Source organism: Perca flavescens, chromosome 1 (assembly GCF_004354835.1).
Source record: "Perca flavescens isolate YP-PL-M2 chromosome 1, PFLA_1.0, whole genome shotgun sequence".
NCBI lineage: Eukaryota > Metazoa > Chordata > Actinopteri > Perciformes > Percidae > Perca > Perca flavescens.
Window position 1 is genome coordinate 41325120 of NC_041331.1, and position 21043 is coordinate 41346162.

The 21043-nt window shown below is 42.3% G+C and overlaps 1 protein-coding gene across 1 annotated transcript in view; it reads right to left on the minus strand.

The window, feature by feature from the left end:
* Positions 1 to 4335: 4335 nt before the first annotated feature.
* Positions 4336 to 21043, minus strand: part of LOC114560858 (golgin subfamily B member 1) — a 49238-nt gene continuing 32530 nt past the window's right edge. The window contains 10 exon segments of the mRNA XM_028586517.1: positions 4336 to 5020; positions 5162 to 5277; positions 5382 to 5474; positions 6444 to 6541; positions 6764 to 6886; positions 7086 to 7232; positions 7388 to 7424; positions 8762 to 8874; positions 16235 to 20113; positions 20115 to 20693. Coding sequence (XP_028442318.1) covers positions 4785 to 5020; positions 5162 to 5277; positions 5382 to 5474; positions 6444 to 6541; positions 6764 to 6886; positions 7086 to 7232; positions 7388 to 7424; positions 8762 to 8874; positions 16235 to 20113; positions 20115 to 20693 — 5421 coding nt within the window. The 3' untranslated portion in view covers positions 4336 to 4784.

Consider the following 21043-nt stretch of genomic DNA (forward strand, 5'->3'; position numbering starts at 1 on the left):
AGTCTCTGGAGAGATGGGGCTCTGTGTCTCCGTGTGGGACTGTCGGTGCAAAATGTGGGTCTGAAAACAGTTTATTTTTATTTCATCTATAACTGTGAAGGCCACACACATACCAACAACTGAAGAAGTAATATTTCTTTCTACCAGTAAATTCTTATTCAAAAGTTTTCTTTTCAACTAGGACCCTATTTGTTCAGGCTTTGGTGTCTAAGTGACTTTGAAATTGGTCCAGTATTGAGCGAGAACTCTGTAACCGGCAGACGTGAACCGGGTTGCAGTGTAACCCTACAGGACTAATGGTCACCATCAGTTAGCGTCCTACTAAAAGTTCTGGTTTTGCTGCTGACAGACTCAGATAATTATTCTAAGTGTCTGACAGAGTTATGGAAAGGATCCGTACAGAGATAATTGTTAAATAGTAAGATAACTTTTGTTTTTGCCAAACTCCACCAGACTCCATGTAAATAATCAGGACTTTTAGCGTGTATAGAGCCAGCATATCTCCACCAGACTCCATGTAAATAATCAGGACTTTTAGCGTGTATAGAGCCATAGAGCCAGCATATCTCCACCAGACTCTGTGTAAATAATCAGTACTTTTAGCGTGTATAGAGCCAGCATATCTCCACCAGACTCTGTGTAAATAATCAGTACTTTTAGCATGTATAGAGCCAGCATATCTCCACCAGACTCTGTGTAAATAATCAGTACTTTTAGCGTGTATAGAGCCAGCATATCTCCACCAGACTCTGTGTAAATAATCAGTACTTTTAGCGTGTATAGAGCCAGCATATCTCCACCAGACTCTGTGTAAATAATCAGGACTTTTAGCGTGTATAGAGCCAGCATATCTCCACCAGACTCCATGTAAATAATCAGGACTTTTAGCGTGTATAGAGCCAGCATATCTCCACCAGACTCCATGTAAATAATCAGGACTTTTAGCGTGTATAGAGCCAGCATACCTCCACCAGACTCCATGTAAATAATCAGTACTTTTAGCGTGTATAGAGCCAGCATATCTCCACCAGACTCTGTGTAAATAATCAGTACTTTTAGCGTGTATAGAGCCAGCATATCTCCACCAGACTCTGTGTAAATAATCAGGACTTTTAGCGTGTATAGAGCCAGCATATCTCCACCAGACTCCATGTAAATAATCAGTACTTTTAGCATGTATAGAGCCAGCATATCTCCACCAGACTCCATGTAAATAATCAGGACTTTTAGCGTGTATAGAGCCAGCATATCTCCACCAGACTCCATGTAAATAATCAGGACTTTTTAGCGTGTATAGAGCCAGCATATCTCCACCAGACTCCATGTAAATAATCAGGACTTTTAGCGTGTATAGAGCCAGCATATCTCCACCAGACTCCATGTAAATAATCAGGACTTTTAGCGTGTATAGAGCCAGCATATCTCCACCAGACTCCATGTAAATAATCAGTACTTTTAGTGTGTATAGAGCCAGCATATCTCCACCAGACTCTGTGTAAATAATCAGGACTTTTAGCGTGTATAGAGCCAGCATATCTCCACCAGACTCCATGTAAATAATCAGTACTTTTAGCGTGTATAGAGCCAGCATATCTCCACCAGACTCCATGTAAATAATCAGTACTTTTAGCGTGTATAGAGCCAGCATATCTCCACCAGACTCCATGTAAATAATCAGACTTTTTTAGCGTGTATAGAGCCAGCATATCTCCACCAGACTCCATGTAAATAATCAGGACTTTTAGCGTGTATAGAGCCAGCATATCTCCACCAGACTCCATGTAAATAATCAGGACTTTTAGCGTGTATAGAGCCAGCATATCTCCACATGTAAATGGATGAATTAAGGGTTTATTTCAACCAAACCAGAGTGGTGATTGTTGGAACAGTGGAAAGATGAACCAAGATGGCTTTTGATAGTTTTATTTAGTTTCTGTCCACTTTGAATGAAGTGTGTTTTAGGATGATAAAATTACTGATTATTTAAATGGATTCTGGAGGGTTTGGTGATGGTGATTTTGGGGCTGTTTCATGTTAAACTAAAAGGATCTTACTCTTTAACTAAAAGTTCTATCTCTGTAGGGATCCTTTCCATAATGCTGTCAGACACTTAGAATAAGAAGTGTCAGCGGCAAAAACAGAACTTTTAGTGGACGGAAGTTGAAGGTGCGCAATTGCCCATTAATGTTACATTGTAGTGTGTTTCTTGCTTAATACTGGACCAATTTCAAAGATTGTTGTTTATCAGTCACTTAAGACACAAAAAAATAGGAAAAGAGGGTCCAGGTTGAGAAAAATAAACTAAGTTACCCTTTAAAGCAACACCAAAGATTCTTTTGTACCTTAAAATAATATTTCCAAAATCGTTTCAGTAGTTCGTTAACTCGTAACAGGATGAAAAAATCAGGATGAATTTATTGTATAATTTTTAACCTACAGACACACATCAAATAGTCAAAAGAAAAAGAAAAGTTCATCAAGCTTTATTAAATTAATCTGACAAAGGTCATCTCTGACACAGTATTGCACAGAGTTAAGCCTAATGTTACCAAAAGGCCAACAGCGTCACTATCTCTTAAAAATAGAGGCAGTAGAGAAAATATGTATTCAGTAGTTAACCTTTTTCATAAATAGACTCAGTTCATTGTTTTGTCCATTAATCACACCTCTATGTACAGATCATAAGAAGAGTGTACCTCAAACTCATCAGCAGCCGCGTAGTTCTACAAAACTGGATCCACTAACAAGCCATAAAGCATCTTTCACCGTTTGTTAGGTTTCATCTTGTCTGTAAAATCATTGGAGTTCATTTGTTCCATTTATTTTTTGGCTTGTTAATTGACCTCCTTTTGTGAAACCCCCGTCTTTTATCGATCACACTTTTTTTTAGACTCAACAATCGAGAAGAAATGTACAGTCATCAAACATCAGGCTAAGAGGATAGAAATGCATATATACATACATACAGTCAGCATACTTTCTGAGGATGCACACATAAATACTATAAACCTTAAATACACACAGTATGTACTTTCATATCATCTGCTTTTCTTTCTTTTTTTGCAGTACATTTTGGCACACCATGACACCGAAGTAAAATGTACAGATATACACTACCGGTCAAAAGTTTGGGGTCACTTAGAAATGTCCATTCTACTCCATTCCAGACAGAATACCAGCGGAGATCAGTTGCATTGTTTTTTTAATCAGGGCAGCAGTTTTCAGATTCCATTATGTGCTTACATAATTGCAAAAGGTGTTCTCCGATGTTTTCTCAGTTAGCCTTTTAAAATGATATCAGATTAGTAAACCGAATGTGCCTTTGGAACACTGAATGAATGGTTGCTGATAATGGCCAATGGAGATATTGCATTAAAGATCAGCCACTTCTTTCTACAACAGTCGAGAACCATTTTGCAATTATATAAGCACATAATGGAATCTGAAAACTGCTGCCTTGATTAAAAAAAACAATGCAACTGATCTCAGCTGCTATTCTGTCTGTAATGGAGTGGAATGGACATTTCTAAGTGACCCCAAACTTTTGACCGGTAGTGTATATCGATACCATCGTCTCCCACTAGCTTTAACGGGCATGAGAGCATTTATTCAAAGAGCCAAGGTAAGGATACAGACACCTTTGGCTTTGCAGTTAAACAGGAACAGGGTGGGAGGGGGTGTAGTGCTTCTGAGCTTATATAAGATGATTACATACACATTTTGGAGCTTCAGTGCATAGTTTTTTAACTCAGCATCACGATTATGTGCAAGGTACAAAACCAGGCAGGCGAAACCAAGCAGCGGCTGGTGCAGACGTTTGTCACTTAAAGCAAACCGTTTCCAGACGGGATGTTTGCAGGTTTGCTCCCAGCTCAGGAAAAGAAGGGAACGAGGTGGCGAGGGCGATGAGATTGCAAACATTTATACAGTAGTGTGAAGAATGGATATGGCTTTCTGCACCTTCTTAGGCATCGGAGTTCAAGTCCTTTCCTGCTTCAGCTCCGTCAACTTGAGGATTTCTGTCCAAAATTGAAGTTTCTTTCCTCGTCTCCTTTATAATTTGCATCTGAAAGCAACAAAACTAGGGCTGCGACGAACGCTTATTTTGATTGTTGATTAACCTGTCCATTATTTTTTAGATTTATCGATTAGTTGTTTGGTCTATAAAATGACAGAAAATGGTAAAAAGATGTCAATCAGTGTTTCCCAAAAAGCCCCAAATGACATCCTCAAATGTTTGTCCACAACTCAAAATATATTCAGTTTACTGTCACAGAGGAGAGAAGAAACTAGAACATATTCACTTTTAACAAGCTGACATAAAAAAGGACTAGGATTAATCGATTATCAAAATAGTCAGCGATTAATTTAATAGTGACAACTAATCGTCTCGTCTTTGCAGCTCTACAACAAACTGTAGGCAACACGGCCAAATACCCCCCTAAACAGCAGTGAGGGAAGAGAGAACCATACTCTAAGGCTTGATTTAACATATAATATTTAAAGGAAACAATCTAATTTAAGACACACTCACTGTGTTCAGTCTTGCAAACCACATGAATAAAAATGACATTACATGTTGTGAAGACTTCATCTGAAATCTTTGAACATGTTATGTCATCGTTTGAGCAGGAAACTTTAACGTCAACATATTATTTACTTTCCTAGGAAGGAAAGGTGTGGCCTGACAGGAGTATGGAGAGCATCTCCAAAATGCTGTATGTGGGCCACTTTTAGTGTTTTACTTTTCAGCGCAGAGAGAAAATAAAAATGCTGAATTAGCTTTATAAAAAAAAAAAAAAAAAAAAACTTACTTCAGCTTTCAGTTTCAACCTTAAACCCATTTCCCAGTGCGAGCTGGCTACAGGGCCCCAGTGAGGCACATGAGGACGAGCACGTGTATTGTGAGCAGGTAGGCCAGAAAGAAATATCGAGAGCGCGCGCGGCTCGTCAACAGCCTGGAGAAGTAGAGGCTCCTCCCTCTGAGCCAGCGTCGGCACGCCACCATGCCGCCTTTCACCTGGAGGCACAAACACCAAGCAATCAGGGGACCACGGCGGTCATAGGAGGACACTTTAAGGTTTTATTTCAATCTCTGACACCAGGAACATACGCCTCTCTGGATGAGTGGAGGATAATTAATTTGTTGTCGTCTGCGTACCTTTCGTGCTATGAGAGGCTGGTTTGGGTTGAGACTGAGAGTTTCCCACTGCGTCTTCTGCTTCCATCTCGATACTGAAGTCCCTCTGACTGTCTCTGGACAGACTGGATTCAACGCTGCAAAACAAAAGCATTTTAAAAAGTTCTGAACGGTTGAATATATACCGTATATGTGTATGTGTGTGTGTGTGTGTGTGTGTGTGTGTGTGTGTGTGAGAGACCTCTTTGCTCTGTCCTCAGCAAGACGCAGAGCCTCCTCAGCCGTCTCTCTCCTCGCTCTCTCGTCTGTCAGACTCTGCTCCAACTCAAGCAGCCTGAACACACACGCGTTAACATATCAAATCTGGTAAACAGAAGATTGAAAGTGGTGCTTTTGCCTGACTGACTTGCCTCCTTTGTAACGAAACAGATGGTAAACGGACTGCATTTATATTGTGCTTTTCGAGTCTCAACAACCACTCAAAGCGCACAGATCTGTCAATTAAATAAACCAATCGATTGGTCGACAAAATATGGGATTTAGTCGACTAAGATTGTCTTTAGTTGAAGACAGCCCTAATATCAATGAGCTCAATTACACAAATAAACATCTGTAAGAGAATACCATACAAAACTACACGGAGTGAGTGTCTTTGCTAGTTTAAGACCGACGCAGTTGTCAATTTCCCGTCCAGCACCCGCGTCGTTTAAATAGCAAATGCACCTGCGCCCATCTGGTCGTACAGGGAGGTGTGTTCAGGTGCATTCTGGGCGTATTGGTATCTTGAGGCAGCGGGAAGTGATCGCGCCACTGACCAACAAAAACCTGGTCTATCTAAGTCAATAACGCAGCATTTCATTGTTATTTTAACATCAAATTAGTAAAATGCTCCTAGGCTCGTGCACAGCACGCGCACACTATGCTTGTTACACACACAGGGACGCGCGGCAGCACACAAACATACAAAAGATTAAAAATATAGATATTACAATGTGAAATAGTATTATGATGTGTGCTTTCACTTCACGCACAGCAGATCAGTTTCTTGTCCTGAAAATCTCTCCTTACTGCTCAGCAATGCTCCAAGGTCCAAATGCGCATGGCTTTTAAAAGGGAATGGGAGATGACCCTCTGATTGGTTTATTGCATGTTACGCCCAAAACACACCTATGATTAATTAAGACACTCAGTACAACCTTTTTGAACCATGCGCCTGGCGCACTTTCGTACACGCCCTGAACGCACCGGCGCCAGGCGCTTCACGCCGTGCGCTTAGCTAAAATAGGGCCCTTTGTGTCTTCACCTTTCTTGGAGCTGACTGGCTTCAGCGGTTCCAGCAGTCATGGAGTTGATGCTCCTCTCCTGGGGGGCTCCAGGTGCAACCTCAGCATACACTGACCCCTGGTGGTGGGGAAACAGCGTTACATGTATATAGAGATGCAACTTTTTATTTGTTTTTTTATAACATGTTTGTCTTTATTTCATAACATGACAGTACAGAAAGATAAAAAACTAAACTGAGGGAAAGTATACAATATGGATATGTGATGCATGACAACACCTTATTAGAACAAACAAAAGGACCCAGAACTGTTGTCTACATACAAGTTTAGGATTATTTACCTGAGACTGGCCTTGGACTTGGGTTTCCAGCCAGTGGCAGCGATTCTGGGTGTCCCTCAGGGTTTGGGAAACGGCCCTCAGCTGAGCTGCAACAGCACCTTTCTCCTCCACTTCCTGCTGCAGCTGTGGGGAAATATCATACAATCGGATCTCCAACATTATACGTTTATTGCAAAAATAGTATAAACAAACAGCTTGCTACACTGCCCACATTGAACTACTTCCCCCAAGCCTTCACTTTGTGTCTACACCGCCAACATTTTAGCTGCCCATTCAGCTGTGTTTGGTTTTAGAGACGCACACATGCTCAGCTGTTTCATACCTTGAGGTTGAGTTGCTGGAGGTACTGGTCTCGTTGTTGGATCTCATACATGCAGCGCTGCAGGTCTCCGTGAAGCTGGATCCTCTCTGCCTCCAACCGACTCACCACCTCGTCCATTCCACTCTGACCTGCCAAAACAACCGTTTCCTGTTGGGCGGAAGGAAAAAACTAAGATAAAAGACTTGTTTCAAAATAGTAATTTCAGGAGGATTAAAACAGATTAGTAAAATATCGCAAAACAACTATGATACAGATCACTTAAACTAAAAAAGTTTTAAGCTAAAGGCAGATGTATAACTTACCTTGACTGGCAGTGTGTCCTTCCTCTCTGTGTCCGATCTACATAACAGAAAAACCTTTATTATCGCAAGCAATTATTGAACTGTTGTGTATGTGCCATAGGGCGGTCAACCAATATTCTAAATTTGAATATATATTCGGAGAATTCACAGCCAAAGAGTAAGCATGTTGATGGCATTTCTATTGTGCAGCTGGCGCGAAACCTAAATAAAACGAATATCCGAAGGTGATAACTGATAATTTACACAACAATTATTGTCTAACTGAAGAGACGAGACGAGACACAGGAACTTCTGTCGGTAAAACACGACCGACAGACAAATTGCCAGAAAAATTCAAGAAACGGCGAGAGACTTGGTTATTTATGACCAAATTACAAACCCTGCAGTGTGATTTGCTCTGAAGAAAAAGATGGAAAGAGTCTTTAAATAAAGTTGAACGGCATAGGACATTATTTTATTTGTTTATTTTGTAATGTGTAGGTATGTAGATCTTTAAAAGACATGTTCATGTTGAAAGAAATATACCTGTACAAGTCTGCCTTTGTATTGCCTCGCCCTCTTGTGGACATAATGCACAAAAATAGATATTCAAGCATATTTAAACCAATGTGTTTTTTCTAGAAGGAATATTTGAACGTCATTTTTGACGGCTCAAATGTGCCACATTTTCTTGTTTCTGTTGCATGGAAAACCATATGAGCCACGAGGTTTTGGGAAAGGCCACACTACTACTACACAGTACTAGCTGCAGTCCACCATACTGTAAACTCTGTACAGGCATTGACACACCTATACCACCAAGGTAGAAGGTAGTAGGTCCAACATAGTCTGGCTATCACCAGACCATTGAGCTTGACTCCCCAGACCAAGCTCAATCTTTTAAGATTGAGCTTGGTCTGGGGAGTCTGCTCTGTATTTTGTACTGCACAAGAGGCGTGATCAACGGGCCTAGTTTAAATTACTCTCTACGCAATTGGATAGTCCTTTAACCAATCAGAGCAACGATCCGGGTGACGTAGCAGCGACAGCGGCATCAACGGGTTTCTGCCATGGAGTGCTGCGCTTCAGTGGCCGCCATGTTGAATGTAAAAAAAAAAAAAAAAGCTGCTTGGTCGCTTCTCTATCGTCATCGTGTTAAACCCGCCAATTGCGCGCAAGGTGGATAAGCCAGTTGGTGATTGGTTCCTGCAAATTTGTAACGGAAGCAGGATAGAAAAATGTCCAGGTTTCAAGCCTGAGCTGCAGGGAGAAATCAAATCGCCGGCAGATCGGGCTGGGTTTACCTAGTCTAGGTCCAACACATAACAGTTACTTCTATTACTCTTTAAGGACACTTCACTTTAAATTCACAATACACAAGTTTAGTTTACTTACCTTAGATCTGCTGTTTCTTCCTGGTAGCGAATGATTTCTTTTTCAGGTGGCAGTCTATTAGTTTGCATCTTCTTTACGGTTTGCTGTAGTTCACCCATCTTCTGCCTCGCTTCCTGCAATAGCATCAATAGCAAGTCGTCAGTCACAAAGCTCATACAGCTATTCATCTAAAAATATCTTTTTATCAAACAGAATTTCACACAAGAACATCATGTGCATCCACACAAAAAATACCGTGCAAGTCAAAGCAATGAAATGTTATGAAAAACCAAAATCTATCTTGACCCTGCATGCTTTCCACAAAATGAAACACAGCAGAGATGAAGTGCAAGCAACAGCCAAACTCAAATCACAGCCGATGACTACTTGACTTACCAAGCCTTCCTTCTCGTTCTGAAGGGCACTTCCTTTTGACTTTTCCAAACTCACGGAGGTGACAGTCTCTGGGCTTGACCCTTGCCTGGACTCAACCACTCTTTTGGCCCCGGCTAACTCATCCATCAGCCGGTCACGATCATTTTGAAGGCTGGCCATGGATCTGGAAAATGCTGCCAGCTGCCTGCTGTACGCGTTATTTTCCAGGACGACCCGCTTCAGTTCCCTTTCCTTCCCTGACAAATCCTTCGACAGCTCATCCAACAACTTGCTCAGCTCTGTGTGCACATCTTTGTTCTCTAAAGCTTTTATTTTGTGAACAAGGATGTCCCGCTCTTTGGCGAACATTGCCAGGTCAGAGGTGGCATCCTGCAGACTGCGCTCAACCTTGTTCAAGGCTGCCTGAGTCTCTCGGAGTTCGTTATCGTATCGGTTTCTCAGGATCTTGAAGTCTTCGATGAGCTGGTCTCGGTCGTTCTGCAAAGCAGCCATGGCTTTGCACATGGACTCATTTTGAGCCCTTGTGTCTTTGCTTTGCGTTTTGGCCTCCGATAACTGTTGCTCCATTTCGAGTAGGTCTTTCGCGAGCTCCGCCACCCTTTGATCAGCCGTCTCCCGCTCGTTTCTCATCAGCTCTACCTCACGCTCGAAGGTGTCCAGCTCACTGTTGTATTTGTCCTCAGCTTCAGCCAGGTTTTTGTCCGTTTCATTTTCCACCAGCTGCAACTTTTCCTTGAGCTCATCAGTTAGCATTTTCTGAGAAAGGAGTTTTTGCTGGAGGTCATTACATTCGGCTGCTTTGGCTGCCACGGCGTCTTGCAAATCAGTAATCACTTTGCCCTCGTTTGTCGCGGCTCTTTCCTTTTTTAGAGTGACTGTATCAGACTCCAGGATTGAAACCTGAGCTTTAAGTTTAGAAATCTCTGCTTTTAAAGTATTGCTCGCCTCTTTTTCCTTTTGAAGTTCCAACTCAGACTCTTTTTGCTGCTTTTCAGCTGTGGCCTTTTGGTTTTCAAGGGTTTTGATCACATCCTGCTGTTTCTTCAGCAACACCTTCAGCTGGTTGTCCTTCAGGAATAAAACTTGATTTAAATCCTCTCTGTACCGAACCAGTTGTGCCCTGAGCATAGCGTTCTCTGAATTGAGATCATCCATTTGATGTAACAGTTTCCTTATTTCATGTTTAAGGCCTCTGGTGGCACCACCTTCCCCATCAGCAGAGCCCTCTTTACCCTTTAACCCTAACTGACTCTTTGCTTCAAGCATTCTGTATTCGGACATTAGTCGCTCCCGTTCACTCTGTAAAGACACCATCGAGTTCTTGAATGACTCCATCTTAGCAGCCATCTGCTCCTTTTCCTGGATGGACCTGTCAGCTTTAATTTGCAGACTTTTGACCTTTGCTTCAAGGCCCCTCAACTTTTTGTCCGCCTTTTCTCTCTGGTAGCGTGAAGAACTTAACCTGTCCTCGTACACTGCTACCTGGGTGCGGTGATTCGTCTGGAGTTGTTCTAGATATCCTGACATTTGTCCGTCTCTACAGGACAGCAAGGAGGAGATCTCGGCATCTTTGCTTCCGAGGAGTGTTTTCAGTTGCAGGGAAATTCCCTCCTGCTTCTCAAAGTCAGCTTGAACTTGGTCATTTTGCGACTGCAAAAGAAGCAGTTGAGCATCCGAGTCTGCGTTTATCTTCTCTAGTTGCTGGAGATTTAGCTGCATTTGGGAAATCGCATTCTCTTTGTCGGCGAGCTGTCGGTTCAGTGCATTTTTATCTTGTTCCATTCTTTCAGCATGAGCGCTGAGCTCTTTTACCTGCACGGTCATAAGCTCCACTGTCTCGGTAAGTTCAGCGTTGCTTGCGCTCATGACGAAAAGCTGTCTCTGCTGCGCAGCGGCAGCGACAGAGTATTCATTGAGAGTCCTCTCCAGTCTCGACTTGGTCACCCGTAGTTCATTCACCTCTTTATCCTTCACTCTCATGTCTTCCAGGAATCGCTTGATCACAAAACCCTGTTCAAGGAGCTGGCTGTCCTTCTCGTGTAACGTCTTTTGGTACAAATCATTCCATTGTCTGGACGCATCGGCACCTTGAGGAGTGGAAGATAAAGCAGACAGCTTTGCCTCATTAGTCTCAGCTGATCGTTTCAGAGTATTTATCTGTAGATCTTGAGAGTCTAGGTGCTGACTCAGTTCATTCACTTTTTGACTTTCTTTATCTTTTAGGTCCTTAAGTTCATCTATCTGTTGTTGTAACATATATTGATTCTCCAAATAATAATTGAATTGTTGCTCATCAATATTTTGTGATGATTTCGTTTTATCCACGACCTGATCCTCAGACTTTTGACTCTCCTCTGACATGTCCAAAGCCAGCTGTTCTCTTTCAGACTCGAGACTCAAAATCTTTTCTGTGGCCTGCTGGAGGAGGTTCTTGTGTGTAATCAGCTCAGCCTCATCAAGTTTACCTCTCTCCTCTAAATCCGATATTTTCTCTGAGCTTTTCTTTAGTTCTTTCTCCAAGTGTTCGCAGGCTGACCGTGAGGTCTTCAAAGCGCTCTCTAAATCTAAAATCAGTTCCTGGTATTTAATGCAGTTTTGTTGCAGCTGATTTATCTCCTGATGCTTTTCTTTGAGTAGCTCTTGCAGTTCTTTCTTCACATTCTTGGAGCCCTCGCTGCCTCGCTGAACCGTCTTGAGCTTCTCCTCAAACGCTTTGACCAATTTGAGCTGCTCTTGCTCTTTTTCTTGACGAACTTGACTGCTCATCTCTTTACTAGCTGCCAGCTGGGAGGACAGCTGCTTGTTTTGGGTATGGTAAACAGAGACAGACTCAGTCAGTTCATCAATCCTTTCAGAGTTTTTGAGGATCACAGTTTCCAAATATTCATTTTCATTTTTCACTTTGTCTGAAATCTCTTGAACATTTTCAAGCTCCTCTTGCAGAAGAGACTTATCGTCCTCCAAGATTCTCACCTTCTCATTTAGGCTAATGGTCTCTCGGCTGTGTCTGTTAATGATGTCATTGAGCTCTTTAATGTCATCGTCTTTCTTTCCCAACTGAAACTCGTGATCATTCTGTATCTTCTCAATTCTTTCAGAAAGAGTTTGTTTCTCCTTTTGTAACAAGTTGTTGATTTCCAACTGAGCACCGAGTTCAGTTTTCTGGGCCTCAATCTGGGCAGTCAGTGAATTATTCAAACTGAGTGCTTCGTCAAGTTTAAGCTGCATGTTGTTTGTGTATGCATTTGATCCCAGGTGCTTCTCTTCCAATGAACAGCTAGCTTCTCGAAGCTTTTCTGCCAGTTGGTTATTTTCAGCCTCCAATTCAGTGAGCTTCTCCCTGAGGTCCTCGGACGACTCTTTAAGTCTGCAAATCTCAGCCTCCAACTCTTGATCTTTATCAGTCAGCTCGCACATTGCCATTTTGTGTTTTTCTTCAAGTTCAGTCAACTCTTTTTTAATTTTTAGATTCTCATCCTCTTGCTCCTCGATCTTCCGCCATTTCTCTTTGGAAAAGTTGTGCATCCGCTCTTTAATTCTTCCATTTTCTTCCTCGATCTCTCTAGCTTGCTTGTCCAAAATCTCCAGCTCGGTCTCTTGTTTGTGGACTTTTCTGAGGGCTTCCTGCCTATCTCTTTTAGCCCCCTCCAAAAGCTGTCTCATCTTATCCATTTCACTGCTAACATTTTCGTAAGCTTGTAAAAGAGACTCGTACTCTTGTTTCAGCTCGGCGTGCTTTGACTTCCACTTTGACAGCTCCTCTGTTTGAGAGTCCTTAAGAGATTCAACCTGGCAGGAGAAAGCTTGTTTCTGCTGGGTGATGTTTTCTATGGTTAGCTTCAAGCTTTCGCAGGCTGCCGAAAGGCTGCGATTATCATTGAAGACGCCATCAGCTTTGGTGCGGAGCTCCTCTTTCTCCGTGTTCAGAGATGACACAGAGCTTTCCAGGTCCATATTTTGTTGTCTCAACTTCAGCACTAATGATTCCAGAGATAAGTACTCGGCTTCTTTAGCGTCATGTTTGGCTGACAGCTTTTCTACTTCTTCCTTGAGTGTTGCCTTTTCCTTCAAGAGTTCTTTCCTCGAAACTAAAGCTGCTTGAAGTTTCCGGGTTAGGAGAGCAACTTTGCCTCGGTTGTCTTTATCGTTCATTTTGGTGCCATCGTCTTGAGATTTCTGAAGCTCATCAGCCTCTGTTCTCATCTTTTCAATAGAGGTTTCATGCATTTTAATTTGCTGCTTTAATTGCAGTTCAAGTGCAGCAATTAGTTCTTCCTTTTCTAAAACTTTAGTCTGAGAAACTAACAAGGCATCCTCCCTCTCCTTTAGTTTCACTTCAAAGATTTCAGCACATTTGCAAGGCAAACAAACGGCTTCTTTGTTGACATCTTCCTGTTGAATGCACATTTCCGGTTTGTCTTGATGTAGCTGCTCATTTACTCTCTCCTTTAGTTGCTTATTCAGCGTGGTTACCTCATCCCTGAGTTCATTGATTATTCTGAAAGCATTTTCTTTTTCTTGCTGTAACAAATCCAAATGCCTTTGCCTTTCAGTACAATGCGATTGTGTTTTTTCAAGCTCCTCTGTCAAAACAGCTTTGTTGTCACTGAGCTGCTGCTGTGTTTCTGCTAATGTCTTTTGGATGGTTAAAACTTCCAAGGATTTCTGTGAAACTAAAGCAACGGCTGTCTCAAGTTCCACTTTCATCTGATTGCTTTTCTCCGAAAGAGCCATGTTTCCTTCTACCAAGAGTTGATATTTTTCTTCATTTGCGTGCATGTGTTCCTCCAGTGCAGACTCAGAGATGCTCAGTTGGGTCTTTAAAACCATGTTTTCATTTAATAAAGCTTGCTTCTGTTGGGTCTTTAGCTCAGCAACTTTAATGGTTTCTTGATAACTCTCAAATTCTTCTGTTTTCTCTTTTACTTCTGCGTGAGCTTTCTCTAAGTCGTTCTCTACCATGTGAAGTTTTGATGTCAAAGCTTCTGCTCTTTGTTCCATGACTACCAGAGCCTCCTCTTTACTTGCCATCTCAAGAGACATGCTCTCACATTTGGATTTCACATTTTCTAGCTCCGTTTGCGAGTTTGATAGAGAATGGCACTGGCTCTCTTTCTCAGCCAGAGACATCTTCAGATCTTGTAGAGTCTTATCCCTCTCCTCAACAAGCTGTCTTAAGGTGGCCAGTTCATCTAGATCAGACAAAGAGCTTTTTCGGAGGTCCTCCAGTTTCCTGACCTTCTCGTCAAAGTCTAACTGGACAGCGTTTAGCTCATTCGTCTGCTGACAGCGTTGTTCCAAGAGAGCCTTGTAGTCGTCTTTCAGTTCAGCTAGCTCTTGAGTCAATTTCTTTTCATTTTCTTGAGCATTCTTCAGGGTCTCTTTACGTGCCAGCAAGGCAGCCTGAGCCTTTTTCTGTAGCTTCGCCTTTTCAAGTTTCATCTGTGCGAGCTCATTTTCTAAATCAACAGCAGTAGCAGTGGAGGAAGTTTTCTCCTTTAACGCATCTTTACATGTCTTAATTTCATTTTGAAGCTCTTCTGTTTTCTGCACCCATGTGTTTCTGTCTCGCTCAAATGCTTCTTCTTTCTCAGCAGCACTGGACTGCAGCTGCTTTATAAGGGAGCTTTTCTCAATCAGTGTTTGCAAAGTTTCTGACAAACGCATTTCTTTCTCATCCAATGTGGTTTGCAAAATCTGTTTTTCCGACTGTACTTGTTCCACGAGTCTTTCACTTTCTGTTTTGTGTTGTAGAATCTCTCCTTCTTTCTCGAGAATCTTCTTTTCAAAAAGAGAAATGTTTTCTTCATACATTTTTCCAGTGGCTTGAGCTTGATTTTTTAATTCCTGTAATTCATTCTGCAAAAGTGAAACCTTGATTTTATCCTTTGCGCTCTCTTCTTTTTGGGTTTCATATTGCTCAATTTTCTTCAACAGATCCTTTCTTACAATGAGAGCAGCTTGAAGCTTCTTCTTGGTTGCATCTTTTTCTTTCGATACCTTGGCTAGTTCGCTCTTTAGATCATCATTTTTCTTATTTAGCTCGAGCTTCTCTGAATTCTTAGACTCAATTTCACTTTGAGAGCGTGAAATATGTTCCTCTAACTGCTGAGAAATCTCTTCTAGCCTCTTCATGGAGGTTTTGTGTTCTTGCTCCATGCTTTCCAATTTCTCTGTTAGAGATGCTTTTTCCTCACCAAGTTTCATTCTTTCATTTGATGCAGATTCTATCACTTGGGCAATGGATCCATCTTTGTCCCTTAACTGCTGACTAAGTCCAGCAAGTAATTCCTTCTGCTGACTTATCTGAATGCTCATACAGTTGATTTGATCATCTTTTGCTTGTAATTCACTGTGTAAAGAAGAGTGTTTGACAGTAGCTTCTTTCTCTTTCTCTAATTCAGCACTGAGCCGAGTTTGTAGATGCTCTATCATCTCCTGCAAAAGAGCAATTTGTTGACCTTTCTCATCATTACTTCTCTCTCCTTTATTAAGTGTATTCTGTGCTTTTTGTAATTGCTCAACAGTTTTTTCTAACTCATTTTTCAAAGCATCTACCTCAGACTGATGACTTTCTTGTAACAGTTTTATCATGTCCTGCAAAGAGGCTTTTTCTATCTTCAACGCAGCTGAACTGTCAGATGTGGTTAGTGGCAAGACAGAGGAATCTTTGTCAGTACCATTTTTTCTTGCTACAAGTTTATGTAACTCGTTTTCTGCAGCTTTTAGAGCCTGTTGCAAATTGTTCTTCTCGTTATCTTTCTCCTGGACAGATGCTAATACGTTCTCAAGTTGAATCCTGGACGCTGACGCCTCCGTCTCTTTTGCGCTCAGTTGCTCAGATCCTTGCCTAAGTGCAGATGAAGCCTCCGCTAGTTTCTCCTGCAAACTGTCCAAGTCACCTTTCAAAGCATTAACTTTAACATCTTTAGATTTCATTTCATTTTCAACACTTTTCAATTGTTCTGCAAGTAGGTTCTTGTCATGTTTTTCTCTATCCAAAACTAGCAGCCACTCTTTCTCAGAATCCTGCAGAATCTGCTCTATCTTTTGAATGGTGCCTTTTAATTCAGAAATTTCCTCATCTTTGGCACTAACCTTTGCTTGAAGGCTCTCCTTCTCGGACATCGTTTTCTCCATTATTGCGTTCATGCTGCTGGACTGCTGCTCCATTTGAACCTGCAGCTCCCCCTGCGATGACTGTATTTGATGATGTCGCCTTTCCAGCTCTTCCCTCTCTGCGAGATGTTTTCTAACTTCCTCCTGCAAACGTGCGTTCTCATTACGCGCAGCTGTAAGAAGCTTCTGGTTCTCTTCCTTTGACAAACTAATCTCCTCATTTAGTCTGTTATTTTGCTGCTCTAGTTTCTGCATTTCTGAAACCAGCTGGGATGCGCGTTTGGCCTGGGAAGTGTACTGACTGTTAATTGCATGGAGAGCCATTTCCCTCTGCTCAAGGTTTTCTGTCAGCGCATTCATTTGTGCCACAACTTGAAGATGTTGTGATTTGAGTCTTTCTATTTCAACAGTCAGCAGCGACACGCTTGCTTGATGAGAAGCAAAAGCTTCGTCCTTTTCCTTCAAAAGACTGGAGTTCAGGTCTTCAGTCGTCTCGAGTTTGTGATGGATTGCCGATAACTCATTTCTCAGTGTTTCTATAGTGGAATTTGCCGTCTGATGTTCGTTACTGGTGTCGTCCAATAACTTCTGAAGTTTGGACACCTCGTCAGTCCTTTGGGACAGTTGCGTTTTCACATCTTGCAGCATTTCTAAGTTAGCTGCATATTTCTCTTGTAGGTTGTTAAAGGCACTTTGTGTTTCCTCTGCTGACATTTTCAAGTTTTCAGACCCAGTGGACAGTAGCTGAATTTGACTCTGTAGCTGTGACACCAACTCTGTGCTTTCCACGAACTGAGTTTTAAAGAGCAAAGCCTCATCTGCTTTTCTCTGAATATCCTGAAGAGACTTTGATTGGTCCAAAAGAGCTGCCTGTTTTTCCTCCAAGGCCTTCTTCAGATTTTCCACCTCAGATATCTGTTCTTGGAGGGTGCTTTTGAGCTTTGCGACTGACTCTTCAAGCTGTGAAGTCTTTTCTTTCAAGCTCTCACACTCATCCTCTTTGGCATGTAGATTTGAATTAAGATTCTCAACGGCACCTGAAAAATGGCTTTGATATTCGAGACTCGACTGTTCCCTTTTCTCCAAGGTATTTTTCAGTACATGGGACTCTGAAGAAAGACGGTCAACCTGTTCTCTGAGTTTACAAACAGAATCTTCAAGCTCTGAAACCTTTGCACTTAAACTGACATTGTCATCTGCTTTCTGTTTCAGCTGCTCCTCCTGCTCAGTAATCCTACTGTTGAGTTGCTGGATCAAATTCTCCTGCTGTTTCAGGGAGTCATCTTTTCCTTGCATGATCATATTAAGCCGCTCCCTTTCTGAGCCTGCAGTTTTGAGTTTGTTGTCCCCATCACAGACTGCTGTTTTCAGATGGGTAACCTCTTCGTGTGCTTTGGACAAATCTGTCACAGTTTTCTCAAATTCAGACTTTAATCTTGAGTTCTCCTCCTTCAGTGCTTCAATGCTATCGTTAAAATCAACGATTTCTGCTTTCCTCTGGTCCTCCTTCTGTGTCAGTTCTGCAGTGAGTTTCTGCACGGCGGTCTTTAGGTTGGCAACTTCAACCTCGGCCTGTGCAGTATTCTCGTTCATGACACCAAGCTGGCTGCTGAGCGAGATCACCGATTCGTTTCGTTTATTCAGCTCGTTTTTGTGGTTTTTACACTCATTTCTTACTTCTTTCAATGTCTGTTCTATTTGCTCTATGTGCTGTTTCGCCTCGGAGCACTCTTGCCTGAGTGACTCTACCTCACCCTTCATCTGTGATGTGAGGGCTTTCTGCTGCACGACTTCATTCTGAAGAACGCTACACTCCTCTGCTTTCTGCTGAAGCATTGCGTCTTTCTCCATTAGCCCTGACTTGAGAACAGATCCTTGTTCCTGAAGCATAGATATAGTATCCTGAAGTTGCAGCAGCTGGTCCTGCCGAGCTTCCAACTGTGAAATTTGTTGACTGACGTGCTTTTTTAAGCCATCAAGTTGCTCTTGTAGATGCTGAACTTGCTCTTCTCTCTCCCTCAACATTTCTGACAGATGCGCACATTCATTTGTTTTCTCGAGCAAACCTGCAGAGTTTGACTGTTCACTTTCCTTGAGGATCTTTTTTAATTCATCTTCTGCAACAGCGAGCTTTTCCTTTTCCTTCAGCAGGCCGTCAATTATTTTCTGATTCTCTGAGGTTTGAATTTGGATCTTAGAGTTTTGTTCTCCAAGTGAATTCCTCTCTGCGGTTAGTTCAGAAACTGATTTGATGTTCTGTGCTAACTCCTCTTGTAGTCTCTGATTGTTTTCTGTTAGGTTGCTTATCTTCACACTTAATACGGAGTTCTGCTCAAGAGTCGCTTTAAGCTGTCCATGAAGCTCGGACAGAGTCTGTGTTTGCCGAGCAAGCTCCTTGTCTCTGGCTTCACAGGCAGCGCGAAGTTGGAGGTTTTCCTCAGTCACTGCCTGGATGTGGCTGTTTAAGCTAGCCGTCTCCGTTTGCCTCAGCTTTGCTTCAGACTCAAGCTTTCTGGCATTTTCTTCCATTACATGAATTTGCTCACTCAGAGCTTTAACAGTGTTGTTTGTTTCATTGACTTTGTCTTTGTGTTTTTGACACTGCTGTGTCACATTTTTCAACATTTCTTCTCTCTCTTCAATTTGCCGGCGAAGTCCTGATTGTTCTCCATGAAGTGATTCGGCTTCTGCTTGTAGCTTGGATACAATATCTTTCTGGTGTGTGATTTCATTCTGCAAACTGTGATACTCTTCCTGCTTCTCTTTCAATATTGTATCCTTCTCCATTAACCCGGACTTCAGACTGTGCTCCTGTTCTTGCAGCAGAGACAGTGTTTCCTGAAGTTGCGCTTGCTGGTTTTGTTGGGCCTCTATCTGTGCTCGATGATCACTGATCGTATGCTCTTTTTCTGCCATGTCAAGCTGGAGCTGGTCTACCTTGGAAGTCAAGCTTTGCACTTGCTCCTGCAGTTGGGTCACCCTCTCCTCCCTCTCCCTGAGTGACTGGCTGAGATTACTACATTCATTTGTTTTTGCTAGCAGAATCTCTGATTTTGAGTGTGTGCTTTGCTCGAGAACTCGATTTAACTCACTAGTTCGAAGAGTCAAATCCTCTTTATCTTTTTGTAGCCCTTCAATTACGGTGTTATTTTGAGAATGCTGTGTTTCCAGTATGGATACTTTGGCTTGCAGGGAATCCTTTTCAAGTGTAACTTTGGAAATAGTTTTCACGCTTTCAGTTACTTCCAGTTCGAGTCTCTCTTTCTCTTTCGTAAGGCAATCTACTTGATTCTCAAGACTCTGGTTGAGTTCAAGAGCCGATGCAATCTTTTCACTAAACTGATTTACATTCTGCTTCTGCAGCTCAAGATCCTCCGTCAGCCCTTTAAGATTTTCTTGCAGCTGCTTTTTCTCCGTCTTTATGCTTTTTAAGAGATTCTTGAGTTTGGAGATATTCTCAGATTTGCTTTGAAGTTCATTGCTCAATTTCTCATTTTCTGAATCCCGGTTTTGCAATTCAGTGTTGAATTTCTGCCTATCGTCCTCGGCCTGTTTATCGGTTTTCTTCAGTTGGTTTTCCAGTGATGCTATGGTTTTCAGTTTCTCCTGTACCTCCTTTTTAATGTGCTCTTCACTTTGTACTTGCTCCTCTAATTGTTTGGACAATGTCTGCATTTCATTATTGTATCTTTCCACTTGTGCCAAAAGTTTGTTCTGTTCCTCCTTGAAAGATTTGAGTTCTTTTTCATAGGTCTGTTCTTTATCATTAAGCTGTTGCTGTAGTTGCTCACTGCTGGTATTTTTTGTCCTTGAGCTGCAAAAGGAGTCTTTCTGACTCCTGCAGCTTTTGGGTGGATAAAGCCAGCTGTTCCTTTAGTGAAATGATGTGCGTTTCACATTCAGAAAGATGATTTTGATGGCTCACAATGTGTTTCTGGGTCTCCCCCCGAAGGCACTGAATAGTTTTCTTGTCCTCTTCTGCCTGCTTTAGCATATGTTCCACCTCAGCCACCTTAGACTCGCTTTCCTCTTTGGTTTTGACCAACTCTATCTCAGTATCCTTGAGTTTCTGGACCAGCTCTGTGACCAAGGCTTGCTGGTCTGAATTCTGCGTGTCTCTGATAATCCTGGCCTCCAGCTCTGCCTTACTCAGAGCGGTTTCTACACGGACCAGGTTCTCGTCTTTGAGTCGGATCTCCTGCTTCAGCACTGTGACCTGCTCTGCGTACTCGGCCATGTTACCGGAGAGGGTCGATATCTCCTCGTCCTTCTCCAGCAGGACGTCTTTAAGCCTATCGATTTCCCGCTCGCAGCCTTGCAGGTCATGAATGAGTTGGGCTCGTTCTTCCAAGTGGGCGGAGTTTAGTTTGTCCAGCTCCTCGTTTGTCTGATCAAGCTCAGTTTGTAACGTTTCTATGTTGACTTCCTGCTTTTGTGTCTGAAAAAGAGGAGATAAAAAGAACGATGAAGCATCGAGCAGACAGGAGAATCTTATCAGTAGTGCAAAGCCTTACAAGATTACCACGTATAACTTTTTAAAATTATTATGATAGTGTCAAGGAGTATTAAAGTGATGGTTTGGAGTAATTTCACCCTAGGGTCCTTTGCACCATGACCTCGAGCCAAACACCCCCCCAGAAGCTTTTTTCACCTGGGTCAAACATTGGGAGAGTTAGCGTAGAGTAGCGTTATCAGCTGAATAGCTTAGCGCAGGGGCTAATGGACCCACGTTTGTATCTTGTAAATGACCCCACTAATAACGCCCGAAATGATACCAAACGTCTACAG